The sequence below is a fragment of the Phyllostomus hastatus genome, unplaced genomic scaffold (genome assembly GCF_019186645.2).
Source record: "Phyllostomus hastatus isolate PE091 unplaced genomic scaffold, TTU_PhHast_1.1 phas_contig_65, whole genome shotgun sequence".
Classification (NCBI taxonomy): Eukaryota; Metazoa; Chordata; class Mammalia; order Chiroptera; family Phyllostomidae; genus Phyllostomus; species Phyllostomus hastatus.
Window position 1 is genome coordinate 6127260 of NW_025333932.1, and position 19922 is coordinate 6147181.

General features: G+C 39.1%; 1 protein-coding gene across 1 annotated transcript in view; it reads left to right on the forward strand.

Moving 5' to 3' along the window:
• ZFHX4 (zinc finger homeobox 4) overlaps window positions 1–19922 on the forward strand; it is a 183286-nt gene that overhangs the window by 21904 nt on the left and 141460 nt on the right. The window contains exons 2-3 of the mRNA XM_045849478.1: window positions 1273–3905; window positions 4775–5277. Coding sequence (XP_045705434.1) covers window positions 1319–3905; window positions 4775–5277 — 3090 coding nt within the window. The 5' untranslated portion in view covers window positions 1273–1318. The remainder of the gene's footprint in view (window positions 1–1272; window positions 3906–4774; window positions 5278–19922) is intronic.

Sequence of the window (19922 nt, forward strand, 5' to 3'; positions counted from 1 at the left end):
GATTTGAGAGATTGCTTACCTGTTTCATAAAACCGAGACAGAGTCTATGTCCTAGGCTGAAAATAAACACGAAAGTTTCAGCCCACTCAACGGTTGTGTACAGTGCCATCATTCTGCAAACTGAGAGATCTGCAGGGACTCAGAGAAGCTTAAGCTGTAATCAAGCTGCTATTACAGTAGCTGAGGGCTGCAGGCACATGTGCACATACATACACAGAAGGGGAACACATTTTTACCAGTGCATGCTCAACTTTCCCCTGGTGCCTGACCCTGCTGCTGGAATGTGAGATGGCTTTCAGAGAGTGTACCTTGTTCTCAACAAAGGGAGTTTATGGCCTAAGATGGCTGGCTGCAAAAAACTTTTTAAAAATTAAATTAAAAAAAGATTGAAGGATTTTCATCAGTATTTCTTGCATATGATTTGTTAAGCCAGGGGAGGTGCCGATTGAGGCATGGTTGAGAGATAAGCAACTCACCAGGATTGATAACATCAAAATGGTGTTTGAAATGGTGTTCATTACATATTGCAGTGAAAAAAAAATGGAGTGAATGTGATTGTCCCCTAGGATGATAGGACTGGTTGCAGTAAATATTAATTTCTGTTCTGCTGCCCATTGAAGTGACTGAAGTGTGGGGAAGAATTGTGATTGGTGCTTCATCAGGGCCAGCCAGATACCTGCTGAGAGCTTTTTCACAAGGAAGATTTGTAGTAAGCTGATTTACGGGCAAAATGAAAACTGGAGAAGAGTGTGGTCTGTGCTGCCTATGACTGTAATATTTCTAATTTTAAGTTTCCTATATAGTTGGTCTCCCTTCCCCACTCCCCCCCTTCTAGGCACTGCCTGATAAAGTAAAATCTAAATATTAAAAATTACAAGTTATTTGCATTGTTCTTTTATTCCTGCCTTCATATGTGAAAGCCATTTCCATTATGGTCAAGGTGGTTTTAAAGCCTCTACATATATTATATGTGTTTTTAGAAAATAGGAATTAAAAAGATATAGATTACTGATATATATTTTAGGTTTATGATGAATGCTCATAGCAATTTCAAAAATACCTAGGATGTCAACCATGCCTGTGATAGCTATCTGCATTATTTTGCTCTATTTACACAAAGTCTGCCTGTGACAGATAGGTGTGCTGGTTTTGTTTTTCCCCTCACCTTTTTAGATAGTCAAGTTTACAGCTGTTGTAAATTAGTGATGGGCTATTAGTGAGCTGTGTCATTATTTAATAAAAATGCCTTCTCTCACCTTATTTTTTATCCAGGTCCCTGACAGGCTGGATGAAATGAGATCCCCATGTAGCAATTGCCATGGAAACCTGTGACTCCCCTCCTATCTCAAGGCAGGAAAATGGGCAGAGCACATCAAAGCTATGTGCAGCGACACAACTTGATAATGAGGTGCCAGAGAAAGTTGCAGGGATGGAGCCTGACAGGGAAAACAGCTCCACAGATGACAACCTGAAAACGGAGGAATGCAAAAGTGAAGTCTTGCTGGGTTTCGGCATCGAGCATGCCGCTGCCACTCAGGTCACCTCAGCCAAGGAGATACCCTGCAACGAATGTGCCACTTCTTTTCCCAGTTTACAGAAATACATGGAACACCACTGCCCGAACGCCCGCCTGCCCGCCCTGAAAGACGACGAGAGCGAAGTCAGTGAGTTAGAGGACAGTGACGTGGAGAATCTCACTGGGGAAATTGTTTACCAGCCTGATGGGTCAGCATATATAATTGAGGACTCCAAAGAAAGTGGGCAGAATGCACAGACTGGGGCAAACAGGAAACTCTTCTCCACAACGATGTTCCTGGACTCCCTGGCATCCGCTGGAGAGAAGGGTGATCAGGCCGCTTCTGCACCTCTGTCTTTCTACCCACAGATCATCAACACTTTTCATATTGCTTCATCCCTCGGGAAACCATTTACAGCCGATCAGGCTTTCCCAAATACCTCAGCATTAGCAGGAGTTGGTCCTGTGTTGCACAGTTTCCGTGTCTATGATCTCCGACACAAGAGAGAGAAAGACTATCTAACCAGTGATGGCTCAGCCAAAAACTCCTGTGTGTCCAAAGATGTCCCCAACAATGTGGACTTGTCCAAATTCGATGGTTGTGTTAGTGATGGGAAAAGGAAACCTGTTTTAATGTGTTTCTTGTGCAAGTTGTCTTTCGGTTATATCAGGTCATTTGTAACCCATGCTGTGCATGATCATCGGATGACCCTCAATGACGAGGAGCAGAAGCTCCTCAGTAATAAATGCATCTCCGCCATAATACAGGGGATTGGCAAAGACAAAGAACCTCTTATAAGCTTTCTGGAACCAAAAAAATCCACTTCTGTTTATCCCCATTTTTCTACTACAAACCTCATAGGACCCGACCCGACCTTCCGTGGTTTATGGAGCGCTTTTCATGTTGAAAATGGTGACTCCCTGCCGGCTGGCTTTGCCTTCCTGAAAGGCAGCTCAGGCACATCGAGCTCTGCAGAGCAGCCGCTGGGGATCAACCCAATGCCAAAGGCTGAAGTGACCCTGGGGGGGCTGTCTAGTTTAGTCGTGAACACCCCGATTACCTCTGTCTCCCTCAGCCACCCATCCTCTGAGTCGAGCAAGATGTCAGAGAGCAAAGACCAAGAGAACAACTGTGAAAGGCCGAAAGAGAGCACCGCTGTGCACCCTGAAGGGTCATGCCCTGTCAAGAGCGAGCCCCCTGATGTGGGAGATGAGGAGGAGGAGGATGTCTATTCCAATGAACTTGATGACGAGGAAGTACTAGGAGAACTCACTGATAGTATTGGTCACAAAGATTTCCCTCTCTTAAACCAAAGCATTTCTCCTCTATCATCCAGTGTGCTAAAATTTATTGAAAAGGGTACCTCGTCCTCCTCTGCCACAGTTTCCGATGATGTGGAAAAGAAGCAGCAGGCTGCTGCTGTCAGAGCCAGTGGCAGTGTGGCTCCTGCCTACGGCTTTGGTGGCAAGGACTTCGCAGAAGCTGGTGCCATCAAAGACAGCCTCATGGCTGCTCCCCCCAGTGAAATAGGCCGGGGGGACGAGGACAGTGCAGCTCCTCCTCACCAGCATGGCTTTGCCCCCAGTGCTCCTGGCACCCCGGGGCCTGGAGGAGATGGCTCACCTGGCAGTGGCATCGAGTGTCCAAAGTGCGACACGGTTTTGGGATCTTCGAGGTCCCTAGGTGGTCACATGACTATGATGCACTCAAGGAACTCATGCAAAACCCTCAAGTGTCCCAAATGTAACTGGCACTACAAATACCAGCAGACCTTGGAGGCCCACATGAAGGAGAAGCACCCCGAGCCTGGTGGCTCCTGTGTTTATTGTAAGACTGGACAGCCTCACCCCAGGCTTGCCCGGGGTGAGAGCTACACATGTGGCTATAAACCCTTCCGTTGTGAGGTTTGTAACTACTCCACCACTACCAAAGGCAACCTCAGTATTCATATGCAGTCCGACAAGCACCTGAACAATGTTCAGAATCTCCAAAATGGCAATGGTGATCAGGTGTTTGGCCACTCCACCCCAGCCCCCAACACCAGCCTCAGTGGCTGTGGAACACCCTCTCCGTCTAAACCTAAGCAGAAACCCACCTGGCGGTGTGAGGTTTGTGACTATGAAACCAATGTTGCAAGGAACCTCCGGATTCATATGACCAGCGAAAAGCACATGCATAATATGATGCTTTTGCAGCAGAATATGAAGCAGATTCAGCATAACCTACACCTTGGCCTGGCCCCAGCGGAGGCAGAGCTCTACCAGTACTACCTGGCCCAGAACATAGGCCTGACTGGGATGAAGCTGGAGAACCCTGCCGACCCCCAGCTAATGATCAGTCCCTTTCAGCTGGATCCGGCCACAGCGGCTTCCTTGGCACCTGGACTCGGTTAGTAGTTACTGTTTTTCTGCATCCCTATTAGCTTCTCAGCACAGTCTGGCTTGGTGCGATGCTCCCAGATGAAGTGGTAAATGCAGACAAACAGGGTAGAGTTTACTGGAAGGGACTTTCTCTTTAAGCTGATAATCAAAACACTTGGGCTTCAATTCAAATCTGAATTAACTCCATAGAGGAAGCAGTTAAGGGCTTCAGGGCAGCCTGAGAGGAGTTAGCAAACTTAGTCTTCATTCAATAGTTTGATTAAACAACACTCATGTGTGAGTTGCCTGTAATCATTAGTTATGTACCTTGCCAGGTTTATAGCTTCAGTTTTGGCAGTTATTCCCTAAAATATCAAACTTGAGCTTCTAAAAGGTAGACCATTATTTTTAATGAAATATTTGTGAAAACTATTTTCTTGTCTGTGATTGAAGATAATTAAACTAACAGTAATACCGTTACCTTATCCCAGGTATTTGGCAAGAGATTATAGGCACGCCTACAGTATTAGCCAAATCTCATCAAGCTTTTAGACAAATTGTGAAATAACAATTAATGCTTATGTAAGTTTATCTAGGCTCTTAAATCGCAAGCACAAGACTGTTCTGTTATGGTATTGATCACCTTTCTTGCCCTCGAAAATACAAATTCCAGAATGACATCATGCCCAGTAGGAGTAATTAAAGCTATCTGATGAGGGCATTTAGAAGTTGAAAGGGATGATTGTAATTGATCTCAATTCAATCCTATTAAAGCTTTTTATGGTTTAAACTCTTAGAGAAAGCACATTTCTGGTCACAACTTTATTTTACAGATTCCTTTGTGTGTACTGTGTTTTCTAGTATCTATTTTTCCCTTTAATTTTTTTCTTCCTGTAGTAAATAATGAGCTGCCGCCTGAAATCCGGCTTGCCAGTGGTCAGCTAATGGGTGATGACCTGTCCCTCCTTACTGCAGGAGAGCTGTCACCTTATATCAGTGACCCAGCACTAAAGCTATTCCAGTGTGCTGTGTGCAACAAATTCACCTCTGACAGCCTGGAAGCCCTGAGCATGCATGTGAGCAGTGAACGCACTCTCCCTGAAGAGGAGTGGAGGGCTGTAATTGGAGATATCTACCAGTGCAAGCTCTGTAACTACAACACTCAGCTCAAAGCCAACTTCCAGCTCCACTGCAAGACTGACAAACATATGCAGAAGTACCAGCTGGTGGCTCACATTAAAGAAGGGGGCAAAAGCAATGAGTGGAGGCTGAAGTGCATCGCCATTGGCAACCCTGTCCACCTGAAGTGTAACGCCTGTGACTACTACACCAACAGTGTGGATAAGTTACGCTTGCATACCACCAATCACAGGCACGAGGCTGCCCTGAAGCTCTACAAGGTAAGAGTGATATCCCTTTCCCTTAGCATAGAGACAGGAAGGGAATTAACTATTTCAGAGCTTGGAGCACAAATCTGCAAGTGAAGAAAAAAATAAAGGGCAAGGGACACAGTGTCTGCTAAACACTACTACACGTTATGCTGAAATCTAGGGAACAGGATAATTTGAAAGAATGGCCATGTATCCCTTTTGCACCTATCTCAGTGGCAGTGATTGCTTCTGGTTTCCCCCAAATAAATTAACTTTCCTGAGTATTAGCATATGTAAAACAATACTCTTAGACCTCTGTTATTGACTGATTTTTTTAGTGTAATATACTGCTCATGGCTAAATATGAATGGTTACAGGGAGCAAGAGACAAAAATAGCACTACCTTGTAAATATATCATCTTTTATTTGGTGACAAACAAGGACAATCCAAACTCCATGTATGCATTTTCTCTCTTTTTTTTTGAGTTCCTAGCAGTATTAAATAAACACACACTCTCTCTCCCTTAGCATCAGTTGAAAACTTTTATTTAGTTGTTATTTTGCATGACTTTTCCCAGCAAGTAATGTTTTTTATCTCCCAATGGGTATGTCAAGGATAAAAATGTTCATTCAATGGCAAATATACTTTTATCTCTGCTGATAAAAAAAACCCCTGCAGAAGTAATGAATACATGCAAATGATGAACATGTTGATTATACAACTTGTCTTGACTTTTCCTAAACCCTGATTACTGGTTAGTTTATTTTTGGCAGTTGGTTTACTGGTCTGGCTTGATTGTCTTGGTTCATGTACCCATGTAACAGATTCATTTCTATGATGAATAATTTAGTAACTTATTAAAAACTTCTTTTGCCTAGAGGACATTAAAATTCAGGAAGTATTGCAAACCATTCATCATTGTAACAAGCTCTAAATATGATTACAAAATCCATTTTACAAGTGTTGTCTATTGATTTATACTAGAAATCATTGATAACTATACTTTCAGGAGTCAACCAGTGATTGTAACACCTATGGCTTTTCTAATACTATTTCAAACTATAAACACATAACAAGAGCAGATTTTGGCTGTCTAGAGCACATGCCAGAACAATTTAGTTGGGCTGGCCTGGTACAATTTATTTAGGTTGTTTCTTAAAGTTCAAATTCCAAATTGATATACTGAGTATAAAATCCTGAAGATGTGGTAGGAGAATTTATAACGTTGTTCCTGTGATGTTGGTACTTTGTGGATCAATAATGAAAGCATTAGATTTGGGTTACATAGTTTGAGGGGAGTTCAGGCCTTAATGTGAGATGGAAAGCTTCTAAATTGGTGGTATTAAAAATATAAACTAATGAATTAATTGTATTACAGTTCATAAGTTTTACAGCAACAGTTGACCACTGTTCAATTATCAACTTCTTTTCCTGATACCTGACCTATTAAAAATTTTAGAATTCCTAGGAAAAAAAAAACCCAAACATTAAGTTTGTATAAATAATAGATCTCAATTCTGGGACCCAGATAGAATATTCATGGGCTGAGCAGATCCTCTAACACTTTAACATGTTGTGAAGAGAAAATTTAAAGGTACAAAATTTTCTGTTTTATTAATCTCATGTGGGAAGCTCAAGACAGATTGGGTGTTACTGTTTATTTTCTCAGGAAAGGTTATTTAATCTAATTGTTTGGTAATTATTTAGACATGTGTGTCCATGTGTGTCCATGTGTGTATTAAATTTATCCATTCATTCCACGAGTACGGATTGACCACTCTCACTGTCTACAGAGCAGTTTGCTGGGTGCCAGAGTTAGTCTGGAAGTTCCTCTGCAGAGAGAGTTGGATATTGTCTTGGAATGGGTAACAACCCAATGAGATAAAGCCTTGTTTATAAAGGGGGCTTTAAAGTAGAAAGAACTTTAGATTCCCAAACCCACGGATATATATATCCTCTTACCTTAAAAATGTTATGTCATATAAAAAATGCTTTCCCCAACTCTTTTTTATTTGTTTATCTCTTAAACACCCAAGTTCCCTCATAATGTAGTCAGCAAACAAACAAAAATAAAGTGTGCACAAACCTACCTTGAATTAAAAGAAGATTGAACAAAGAAATAGTTGAACATGGCAACTTGGTATTAGGCAATTAAACTACATTATCCTTTAAAGAGCATTCTTTGTTTCTATTAGTAACTATAACAGTCCTCTGAAGAAGCAGCGTGTTGGGGATACCATTTCTAAGCTGAATTACAAAAAATGATGTGGTAATGAGGATTTAGCAACCTTGGTCGGCTTGTGTGAGCAAAATAAAATTGCTTCACAAGTAACATTAATTGCTTTTAAGTGAAAAACTAACAAATTGTCTTGGGCCTGGGAAAAATGATGGTTTGTAATTTGGCAAAAATATTAAAATTAGACTTAAAATAATTTCTGAGTTAATGATTAGACAATACACTCCTATATAAAATTCACTTTCATTAAGAGCTTAATTTACATCATTTTTATTGGGAATTATTCAGTCTTTAAGGGAAAGTGACAAGTAGCAGTTATAAGGCAAATGCATAGCTGTGAGAATTCAGCTTTTCTTGCTACTGACAATGCATTGATTCACACTTCAAATGTGGTCATGTGTCAGTTTCATTTGAATAGACTACCTTTTTCTGTATTACCTAAAAGAAGTATGTGTCCTCATTCCAGTTTAAGAAGGTTAAAGGTTAAAGGTTAAGGGTGAGCTTAAAAGCATCATCTGCCTAGCTGCTTAACTTTAAACTGATCAATTTAATGAAAATCTGTTTTACAGATGTTGTTTTAATGTATTTGGCAGGATTTAGGCAGCCTTAACATTAGACGTATGCTAGTAAAAATTATTTCTTTATTTGACCAGAACAACACCTTTCCTTTTATGTTTAAGGTAGAAGGCTTGTGGGTTATGGTATTTTGGCAAAGAACCCAGAGGCACAATGCGTTGATGATCTTTCCATATGGACTCAGAAAAAGAGAAGACCTTTATGTCTATTGCTAATGATGGCCACAAAACCAAGCAAGGCGGTATTCGTTTCTTGGCAGTACTATTTTCCTGAGATTTTTTTTCCAAAAGGAAGTTTCTTAAGAAAATCTTACTCAGTTCTTCAAGCAAGATTTTCTGAAGTGCTATTTTTATTTTTGCCCAGAAATTTTCATGATAAAGTAAAATTGGTATAGAACATTAAAACAATAAAATGAAACTGAAGCTTACCCTTAATCTTCCCTTTTAATGTGTGCAAGTGTATGACGAGGTTAATACTAAATGCACAGACAGCTCCAGTCAGCACTGCAAGGTAAAATGGGTGTGTATTTGTATCCATATCCATATTTGTAACTAGTGCAAAAACAGGGTTTCCCAGCTAACCACTTTTTTAGATTTGATTATATTCTTCTTATTTCATGGCTTTGCATTCTCTACAAATTTTCATCAGTTGGAATTTGTATAATGAGTCTTCAATAAATATTTGCAGGAAGAACAATGGACTAATGAATAAACTGGAGAATGTTTTCAAGAAACCCCTTTAAAATGCATTGCAATTTGGTTTCCCCTTTAAATGATCCCAAACTTTTTCAAAAAAAGTTCAGTAAAAACATTTAATGAAAAACCACTTTTCAGTACACATTCAAAGCAAGAAGAAACATATACGACTTGGGTGATATTTCTGATTTACAGTTTTGCTTGTTCTTTGCTTGTTCTTGGAGTGGCCAAAACTTTCCCAGCCAGCTGATGGGACACTGACCATCCCCTGCAGGACTTTCAACACCTGCACATCCACTGTTTTTAGGATATAACCTGTATTTTAAGGGAAGTGTTCCCAGTTTTAATGGTTCAAAGTCAAAAGCTGAGTTGCCCTAGCTCTTTTTCTTCCTTTATGTGCTAGAAGTGAAGCACAATAGTCTGTCTGAATTTCATAATGCTGTTGTCTTATTTGGGTTTCAAATTCTCTGAGAGCAGTCGATGAATCTCTTGTCTCCTTGGTGAGCAGAGGAAAACATGTGGGATTGGCTCCTAGGTAACTTTTAGTGTAACATTCCCCCAGGAATATTTTTGGAGTTTTCTCATTATCCATGTTATGGATGAAAGAATCTGGGTTGAAAACTGAAATTCATGTGTGGGGGTGGGTCAAAGAAGAGACTGCAAGGAGCCACGTTGGCAAAAGTATGTGTTGAGGGAATAAAAAATGGAATAATTAGCCTTACCTGCATTTTTTGGCCAATTTTTTTCTAGTAGGAAATAACAACCCAATCAGTTTGGAATTAACAAAGAATCAGAAGGATTTTTGTTTCAGTAGGCCTGAGTCCAACTTTGCAATTTAAAATCAAATATCTCAGATATGTACCATTGCAATTATGGAACTGTCATTGTCCCAGTGTGATGGTGAAAGAGGTCAGGAGATTGTGTGGGAAGCATTTGCATAAAACTCATTGTGCAAAAGGAAATTGGAATATGTGTGTGTGTCTAAGAAACCAAAACAGGTTTTCCTCAGTCTTATTCTAGTCATTTGTTTAGATGAAGAAAGCTGTTTTCAGAGATAAACAGAAGTTATTTTTTCCTGTTGCTTAATGTTAACTTGAATATGGAAAATTGTGCACTTTTTGTATTAGTTTCAGATATGTATTCTTTCAAAGTTGAAATGCAGTGTGAAATTCAATTCCAGTTGCAGGATTTATTTTAAAAAGTAATCACAATTCAAGTTATTTTATTGTATTCTCATGTAAAAAGCCAAGGCAGAGTTTCCGTAGTAGAACAAAACATGCTTTCGTAATACTTAGGATGGATAAATACACAGATCAAATACAGAGAAGCTGGTTAGCTAATAACAACTAATAAATCATGGGTGTTTTGAGATCACAATGTAGTTGGCCAGCCCTATCTAATACGTCTACTTCTGTTTTTAAGCTTGACATTTGCTGAAGCACAGCCATGTGTTCTAACACGATGACTCCAGCACAAATATGGACTTTCTCATTGCATTCACATGGCAAGGAATATATTACATTATAAGCCAAACCCCTCTTTGTATTTCACTAGGAAAAAAATGATCCTACATTTCGTTTATCCAAGTATTTGGTAGATGATAGAAGATAGAAGATAGATAGATAGATGATAGATAGATAGATAGATAGATAGATAATAGATAGATGGTATAGATAGCAATTTCTGGAAAGATTGCTTTAGACAATGCATCAGCAACTTTTTACATCTATCTCAGGATAGAGAAATTGTTAACAAACCCAGACAAAATCTATAGAGAGTGAAATGTGTCACTGGAAGCCTCCTATTGTATTTCTGATGTGTCTTTCCTTAACTGGAGCGCTACTGTCAGGCTCACAAGAGTATGCTTTTCTCTGGTTTTCTGAAATCCTTACTGCTTTATCCCACCTGGACATCTTCTCCATGGAAGTACTCTACGTTGCAAGATTATATATCTAATCCCTCAAGAAAACTAGCATTCCTGCAATTATGGGGAAAGAGGCCTTTTCATACAAGCCAAGTAGTTCATCCAAAGGTTTAAATTACTTTTTGGTCTTTCCCAGGGTACATTTTGTTTAAAAGGAGCTGTTTCCCCTGGGTGAATTCCTGGGTGTGCGGGTGCAGTGATTATGTCAGAATGGGCCTTAGGAAGGACAGTGCTCCACCCTATGAGCTCTTCTGTCCTTCCAAACACACACAGGCAGACAGAAACACACACACCCACTCATATACACACACCACTTCATACTGCTGAAATGCAATAAAAAATTGGCACCACCATTTGCCACACTTCAAGGCCATGTCACCTTGTACTTTACAATTTATATTATGTTTCTGTCTAACCTGTGCTCATTCTATAGCCTATGAAGTGTAGATGTGGTTTAACCAAAAGCAGTAAATTGCCTGTGGTTCACCCACCCCAAGGTGAGTTAGGTAATGTGGACCAAGGTGTTATCTCATAATAAACGTGCCCTCCCTGGGTGTTTCTTCAGATTAGTTGTCCCTGTCAGTGGAGCTTGTAGAAAATTGTTGAAGTGTTCCAGTGGGTCCTGGGATGCCACACGGTGATGCAGCCAAAGTCATATGTTAGCCAGGCCTCGTGCTGCTGAAAGGGTCTTGGCCTGGGGTGGAGTGAGGAGGAGCTGGTATGTGCATAATGACCACATTCTGCTTCCAGAACATCTGGCCTGCCCGAGTTCTACTGGAAATGCTTTCCCAAGTTTGTTTTGCATTGGAGTCCATGCTCGGGCTGAGTTCAATTAGACGTGGAGATTTGTTCATTATTCAGATAATTCAAGCCTCAAAAGGCACTTTTCCCCAAATTATCAGTGTATTGCATGAAGGCTTATGGTGATATGATTTATTCAAAAGAAGAACAACAATGGGAGCACGGGCCCCTCTCACCCATGAGGAACTGTCTTCACAGATTCTGTAGCCTACTGGAATGTGGCATTGGATATAGGCATAATGGCCAAAGTTCTGTTTGCAGAATGTCCCAAGTTTTACTTCTAATAAATACAGAAGCATTTATTGAGCACTCACTATGTGCCAAGTTTTAAAATGTCTGTGTATGGATGTTCTGTCCCATTAATGTGGTAGGACATAAGACATCTTCTCCAAGGCAATGTGCCCTAACTCACTTGGTTCTTCCAATGTGGCAGGGTCATTGGTTGTGGCAAACGCTGAATCCATATACTAGGCATCAAAACTTTTATGCTTTTTTTCACCAATGGATGGTCTGCCAAAAGACTGAGTGTGACTGGTCTCCTGGGTTACTTGTATACCTCGGCTTACTCTCACTGCCTTCCAATGTGGCAAGACTTTATTGATCAGTTTTAGACAAACATTATGGTGGGACTGTGAGGACAGGATAGAGCTTCTCTCTTAGTTGACACATGAACATCATTTTTCATGCATGAGGATGATGCTTCTGATGCATTGCCTAAAAAATGAAGAAGAGAACCACTCGATCAAAAATGTAGAATGTGTCAGATTATAACTTCAGTCACGCCCCTTGTAGAACCAGATGTTTCTTAGAGAACCTTTTGTAAACTCATTTGACAATAGTGTCAGTGAGAGTTCTGCTTAAAGAATAATTATTATAACAACCTCTTCTGGTATTATCCCAGGAAACAAATATTGTGTGTGGCAACATTTTACTTTATCTAGTTTTGCAAGTTTTTACTAATGTTTTAGTTTTTTTATTTTAAGGAATCCTACTTTTGTTGTCTTGACTATAAGACTTACAATATTAAATGTGTATATGTAAATATAAAAGTGTATTGAGACCATACTCTCAAAAATTACTGATTCAGTTTTTCCTAAAACCTTTTTTTTTACTGGAAATATTAGAAAGCATAGAATATACACTTTGCTCTCCATGTTGCTGAAGGAATAAATGTTAGGGTTATATTTCCCCTTTAAGCAATTTTTAAGGAGTGGTATAGAGAAAGGTTAGGGTTGAAGAATTCTTTGTACCTGAATATCTGCTAATAAAATTAGTGGAATGCAGGGCCGAGGCAGAAAGAAATGAGCTATTGACAAATTTGATTATATTGCTTAATTATGGTTTGGGAGGAAAGCTTTTAAAGTTTTAAAACATTGATTTTTTAGGCTGTGATTATATGTCCTTGTCTAGAAGAGCCTCATTGATAGCTAGTGTTGGCCATTGACTGTCTATATGTGATGTTTGAGATATCAGCAAGAATCTTACCCAAAATATCCCTTCTTCTGATGCCACATTCTTCTGATGTGGACAGTGAAGCCCTATTGATAATTGACTTATCCATTTATCACCTTTTTAAATATTGCTACTTTTTGAAGCGAGAATCTATAGGAACTATAATCATGTGCATTATCTGTTTTACCATTCCGAACAGCTAGATATTGTTATGTCCATTTCAACATATGAAGACTGAGATTCAGAGCAAAATGCCCTGTTCCAGTCCTCACAGATAGTAGGAGTCTGTGCTGGAGTCCTAACTGTGCTCTCTTCTCAACTCTGCCCTGGGCTACTAATTCTGAAGCTCTGCTAATGAAAACGTTTTTTGACATACTTGAGGAAAGGAAGACCAGGGAATTGGAAAGGAAGAGGAAGGATGGGAGGCACAGAGGCAAACATTTTGTCTAGGGCTTAATCATTTGGGAGCCCATATTTATTCCTCCAAGTTAGCAGATTCCCTTAAATATATTGCAGATGGCATGTAATCTAAGAGCTGGCCACATGGGACTGCATACTTGACTGCATGCAGTCAACCGGAATGATGAGCTTAGACTCATTGGGCCATCTACAAGCTGGAAGGAAAACTGCTGATTAAAATTGTCACCTGAATATTCCTGTCACAACCCAGTTCTTTCACTTTAAAGGAACTTCCTTTCACTGGCATTTTTGGATGTTTGGTTTATTAAATAGAAAGGACTAATAGAATATTTATCACTTCTGGTGCCTCGGCTCTCAGTACTGGCAAGTTAAGCACCATTAGAAGCTGCATTAATTCATTCAGGTCAGCAGAGTACTTCAGTAGTAATGTACTAAATGGTACCCTGCTGACCTGAAAAGGGGAATGTGCCTCCCTAAGCATTTAACTTACTACACAGAACAGCCAAGCAAAGCCTATTCTCTGCCCAGAACCCACATGTCCTCTTCCCTTTTCCTGGCATCCTTATAACTACTTGAGGAAGTTCAAATCACTTGCTAATTATTATAGAATTTTTAAAAAAACAAATTTGGTTTATTATTATTATTATTATTATTATTATTATTATTATTATAACTTTTATCCTTCACTTCTACCTTGGGCCCATTTAGGTGCCAGGTTCCAGGAATTTTCTTTCCACCATGTATTTCTAATATACTTCCTTCTCTTTTCTCAAAATTTTGCTAATGATTCCAATGAAGAGCCCCAAATCTTGTTCTAACGACTTACAGTGACTTAACCTCAAGATGCTTGTGGAAATCATGCCTTCCAGAGTCTGGCAACCTAATCCTGCAAAAAATCACCTATCATCACCATTGCTGCAATTGGCCACATTCATGAATGAGGTTTTTTTTCCTTTTTTTTTTTTTTTTTTTGGAAAGTAAGAATAGTCTGACTTTTGAAATGACAGGACTGTTCTCAGGAGACAAGCTCCCAAACCTATATAGCTGGAGTGTATAAAGCATGCAAGGACATTGTCATAATTATAATGTGCAGTGTCTCTCAAAGACTTTAAATCTTTCTAACTATTAATTTGGCAGGCCTGAGAACAACACTAGCATATGTCCCAAGGGCTTAAAATCATTCATTGTTCAATTGTGGGAAATCAGGTAGCAAGTCTAATGGTCAAAGCCTCTGAAAGTGAGTCAGTTTACAAGGTCTCTCCCTTAATCTCCACATACAGTCAGCACTTGGCACTAAGAGTCAGAGAAGGTGCAGTCAGACCTGAAGGAAGGGAGATATGATCCCCAGTTTTTACACCGAATGAATAGTGTTATTTTCTGAAATAAGATTAACATGCCAAAATGGGAATCATACAAACACCAGAATGTACTTTCAGAAGTTATTTTATTAGGTAAATTGATATTGCACAGTACTTTAGAAGGGAGCAGACTCTCTCCTGTTTACTATATGAGACTATCATGACTTTTTTACAGAGGTTGCACAATGTCTTTTGAGAAATAATTTGGCTAAAAGCAAGTTTTGCTATATTGTTTTGGGGGGGGTTATTGTAATTTCATTAGCAGATTAAGTAATTAAAAATACATTTAGATGGAACTGTTGTACCAAGTTTTCCATGTTGAGTGTTCCCTGAGAAGTTACTCCCTGTCTCATAACCAAATTCCTTAAAAATAGATCCACGAGGAATTAATAAATAACTTTTCTCTAGAGAAAAACATTCTTTGTCTCTCTTAATCCTTTAGGAGAATTAAAATGGGTTTTATGAAGAATTATTTAGTTTTTAGAGTATTAATTCTTAACACAGAGATAGAATTAGCATCTTTAAGTCATAAATGCAAAACTGTCTTCCAAACTGCTTAATTTTGTCAACATTTATTTAGGTATGTGTTTTAGTGTTTGAAAAGAGATTCTCAATTATCATATTTCCTTACAAGTTCCTGTAGCATGTACTAGGTCATTTTATTCCTTCTTATAGAACTTGATAACTTATTGGAAAGCCATTGATACTGAAGTACATTGTAATTAATATTCCTTTTTTGCATGCTAATGCTTTTCCAAAAAGTGAACAATACAATTCTTTGTCAGTGGGTGTTGAAGAATGTGGATCTATCAGGTCCCATGTGTTAGGTGATTAACAAAGCAGAATGCCAGTATTCCAGTGATGTTTTCAGTATTCATCCAGAGGGACCTATTTACACTTATTTTGCTAAAACCCTGCAAATTGTGTGTGTGTGTATACATGTGTATGTGTGAGAAAGAGAAGATACAGTATATGAAGACTTATTTTTAAAAATTGATGAATATTATGAGTTAATCATTAATGCCTCCTTTTGTTTTAAAGAAGATCACAGAAATCTCTTCCTGCATGCTGTAAGTGTTCTCAGTCCCTAGAGGATAATAAACCTTTGATGATGTTGTGCAAGACTCGTCAACAAGCACTGAAATCAGTTCTGAATGTACACATGACTAATCAAAGGTTCAGGGAACAGGGTATGATTTGGTAAAAGTGACAAGTTCTCCAAAAGCAAATGGTCTCAGTCATTGTGGGACCACATTAAGTCTTTTTACCCTAACAAAAAGTAGGTCCCTGTCCCACCTTTGGAGCAGGTTTGTTGTTGTTGTTGTTGTTGTTTTTGTTTTTGTTTTTTTAAATGCTTCAGCACTAAGTGTTTTTGAAAGTATCCTTAAAAGCCAAGGTTTTCTCAAATTAAGGCGTACTTAATTAGTACTCTATTCTCTTCTTTGTCTGAAAGTCACAACAGATAACACAAAGATACTTAAATCCAGAAGGAGCCCTAAAATTCAGGGAATTAGGTATGAGAACAGTGTCTTCTTAAAGTGATCAACTCTCAAATGTTCATAGTGGGAAAATGGTGGAATAAGTCAGCAATCTCAATAATTAAGCATGAAATTATATAGGACAATGAGACTAAACATTTCAAAAATCAGTTGTAAATACTAAAGAAACTAAAGTTATATGCTACAAAATCTACCATGTGGACAGTGCAATGAATGTTGAAGCCATTGTCTTCTGCCTAGCTGCTGCTGCGTTTTTTTTGCAGCAGCAGCTTTATTGAAATATAATTCATACAGCATGCAAGTCACCCATTTTAAGCATACAACTATTTTTTTTATATTCACAGTAATTCATAACCATTACCACAATCAATTTTAGAACATCCTCAACACTCACCCCCAAATCTTTTGCCATTAAGCCCACCTCCTCATCTTAGTAATCCCATTCCAGAAAACCACTAATTGTCTCTGTCTCTATGCATTTGCCTATTCTGGACATTTCATATAAATGGAATCATACCTTATGTGATCATTTGTGACTGGCTTTTTTCTTTATTTTTATTATTAGTTTTATTTTTATTGATGACATTTCTTTTCACTGTTGTTCAAGTACAGTTGTCTCCATTTTCCCCACCACCACTACCCCCTGCCCCACCCATCCCCACCTCCCACTCTTGATCCTACCCTCCTTTGGCTTTTTCACTTAGCCTAATGTTTTCAAGATTCATCCATAATTATTGCATGTATCAGTACTTCATGCCTTTTTGTTGCAGAATTTCCATTGTATGGACAAACTACATTATATTTATCCTCTCATCAGCCGATGGGCATTTTAGTTGTTTCTACTTTTTGATTGATATAAATAACGGTGCTATGAACATTTGTGCACATGGGTTAATGTGGATAAGTTTTCATTTATTTTGGGTATAAACTAGGCATAGGATTCCTGGCTTGGCAATCACTAGTATTAACTGAACACTCATTACTGCCAGTCATTTCTTATTTTATCCCTCATCAGCTCCTCTTTCTTTTTCTTTAAGAAATATTATGCATTTTTATTACTCTCTCATTGCTCATTTGTCTCTGCTTTCCTCTGACTACAAGTTCAGTGATAAAATTAATGATACTAACATTTATTGAGCAGTTACTAGATGGCAGATAATCATTTAAGTTCTTTAAATGTAGTAACATTTAATTCTAAGAACAACCCTATCAGGTAGGTAGTATTATCATGCCCATTTTGAAGATGGGGAAACTAAGGCAATGAAAGCTTATTTAATTTAGTCATGGCCACATAGCTGGTAACAGTGATAACTGAGTCAAGATTGAACTTAGATGGACTGGTTCCAGTACTCATAGTCTTAAAAGGGACACTGTCACAGTGAAGATACTGCATTGTGTAGGGATACTGGAAAAGGAAGTTCTTGTTTGGCGGAAGGGAATGGAAATGAGTGTAATTGTAGTAATTGACCTCTGAGAAGCACACGTATTCCCTGAGAGAGGAAGAAACAAGGAATGATGAGATAGATGGAGATTTAAAGACTTTGGGAGGAGATAGTGATGAATAGCAAATTAGAAAAAAACACGTATTAGTGATTACATCATGTAGGTTGTAATTGTTTTTTATATCAGAATATAAATCATTTGTTTGGATTCATGCTATGTTTTTTGAAAAATACTTATAAATTGAATTTGTAGGAGTGAAAAATTGATATATTTTATTTATTTATATTCTCTTTTTTATAACAAACTTTGCAGAACTTTCTTTTCATTTTTAAATATAATTTATTGATTATGATATTACAGCTGTCCCATTTTCCCCCCTTTACTCCGCTCCACCCTGCACACCCTCTCCCACCCTCATTCCCCCCCTTTAGTTCATGTCCATGTGTCATACTTACAAGTTCTTTAGCTTCTACATTTCCCATACTCTTCTTACCCTCCCTCTGTCTATTTTCTACCTACCATCTATGCTACTTATCCTCTGTACCTTTTCCCCCCTCTCCTCCTCCCACTCCCCTGTTGCTAACCCTCCATGTAATTTCCATTTCTGTGGTTCTGTTCCTATTCTAGTTGTTTGCTTAATTTGTTTTTGTTTTTGTTTTAGGTGTGGTTGTTAATAATTGTGAGTTTGCTGTCATTTTACTGTACATCTTTTCTATCTTCTTTTTCTTAGATGAGTCCCTTTAACATTTCATATAATAAGGGCTTGGCAATGATGAACTCCTTTAACTTGACCTTATCTGGGAAGCACTTTAGCTGCCCTTCCATTATATTTGCTGAGTAGAGCAATCTTGGATATAGGTTCTTGCCTTTCATGATTTGAAATACTTCTTTCCAGCCCCTTCTTGCCTGTAAGGTCTCTTTTGAGAAATAAGCTGACAGTCTAATGGGAACTCCTTTGTAGGTTACTGTCTCCTTATCTCTTGCTGCTTCTAGGATTCTCTCCTTCATTTCACTCTTGGCTAATGTAATTATGATGTGCCTTGGTGTGTTCCTCCTTGGGTCCAACTTCTTTGGGACTCTCTGAGCTTCCTGGACTTCCTGGAAGTCTATTTCCTTTGCCAGATTGGGGAAGTTCTCCTTTATTATTTGTTCAAATAACTTTTCCACTTGTTGCTCTTCCTCTTCTCCTTCTGGTACCCCAATAATTTGGGTGTTGGAACGTTTAAAGATGTCCTGGAGGTTCCTAAGCCTCTCCTCATTTTTTTTACTTCTTGTTTCTTCCTTTTTTTCTGTTTGGTTGTTTCTTTCTTCCTTCTGGTCCACTCCATTGATTTGAGTCCAAGTTTCCTTCCCATCACTGTTGGTTCCCTGTACATTTTCTTTTATTTCACTTAGTGTAGCCTTCATTTGTTTATCTAATTTTTGACCAAATTCAACCAATTCTTTGAAAATCCTGATCACCAGTGCTTTGAACTGTGCATCTGATAGGTTGGCTGTCTCTTTGTCACTTAGTTGTAATTTTTCTCGAGATTTGATCTGTTCTTTCATTTGGGCCATTTTTTTTTTGTCTTCATGTGCCTGTTATGTAGTGAGGGGTGGAGCCTTAGGTGTTCACCTGGGTGGGGCAACCCAGTCACTGGGTTGTGACACAGTATGTTGGGGTCAGGAACAAGAGAGAACAATGGTGCTTCCTCTGCTCTCTGTGGTTTTCAGTCACTTCTGCTGCTTCCCTCAAGCAAAGTGGGCCCTTCTGGTGCTGATTCCCATGTGGGTGGGTTTGTGTACATTCTAGGAGCCTGTGGGTCTCTCCAATGAACTTGCCTGTGAGGCTGGGAGTGTCTCCTGGCACCTCAACCCCCACAGGTGTTTTTCAGTCAGTGCTTTAAGGCTTTATTTCCCTGTGCTGGGACCCTGGGTTACGTGGTCTGTGTCATTCCCCAGTTTCTCCTGGTTTATCTATGTGCCCTGAGCCCCTCCACAATCCATTGCCTTGCTGGGTCCACCTGCTGCTGCCTGTGTGCCCAGGGTCCCCCAACCACTCCCTGCACACCGCAGTCCGCTAGTGCACCCCAGGCCGCTAGCCCCAACTTCACTGTGAGTCTTCTTTACCTGCAGCTTGACTCTGCCCCTCCTACTAGTCTGGATGAATGTTTCTTCTTTAACCCCTTGGTTGACAAACTTCCATACAGTTCAATTTTCTGTCAGTAGTGGTTGTTTTTTTTTTGTTTCTGAATTGTTGTTGTCCTTCTTTAGGTTGTGCAAGGAGGCAT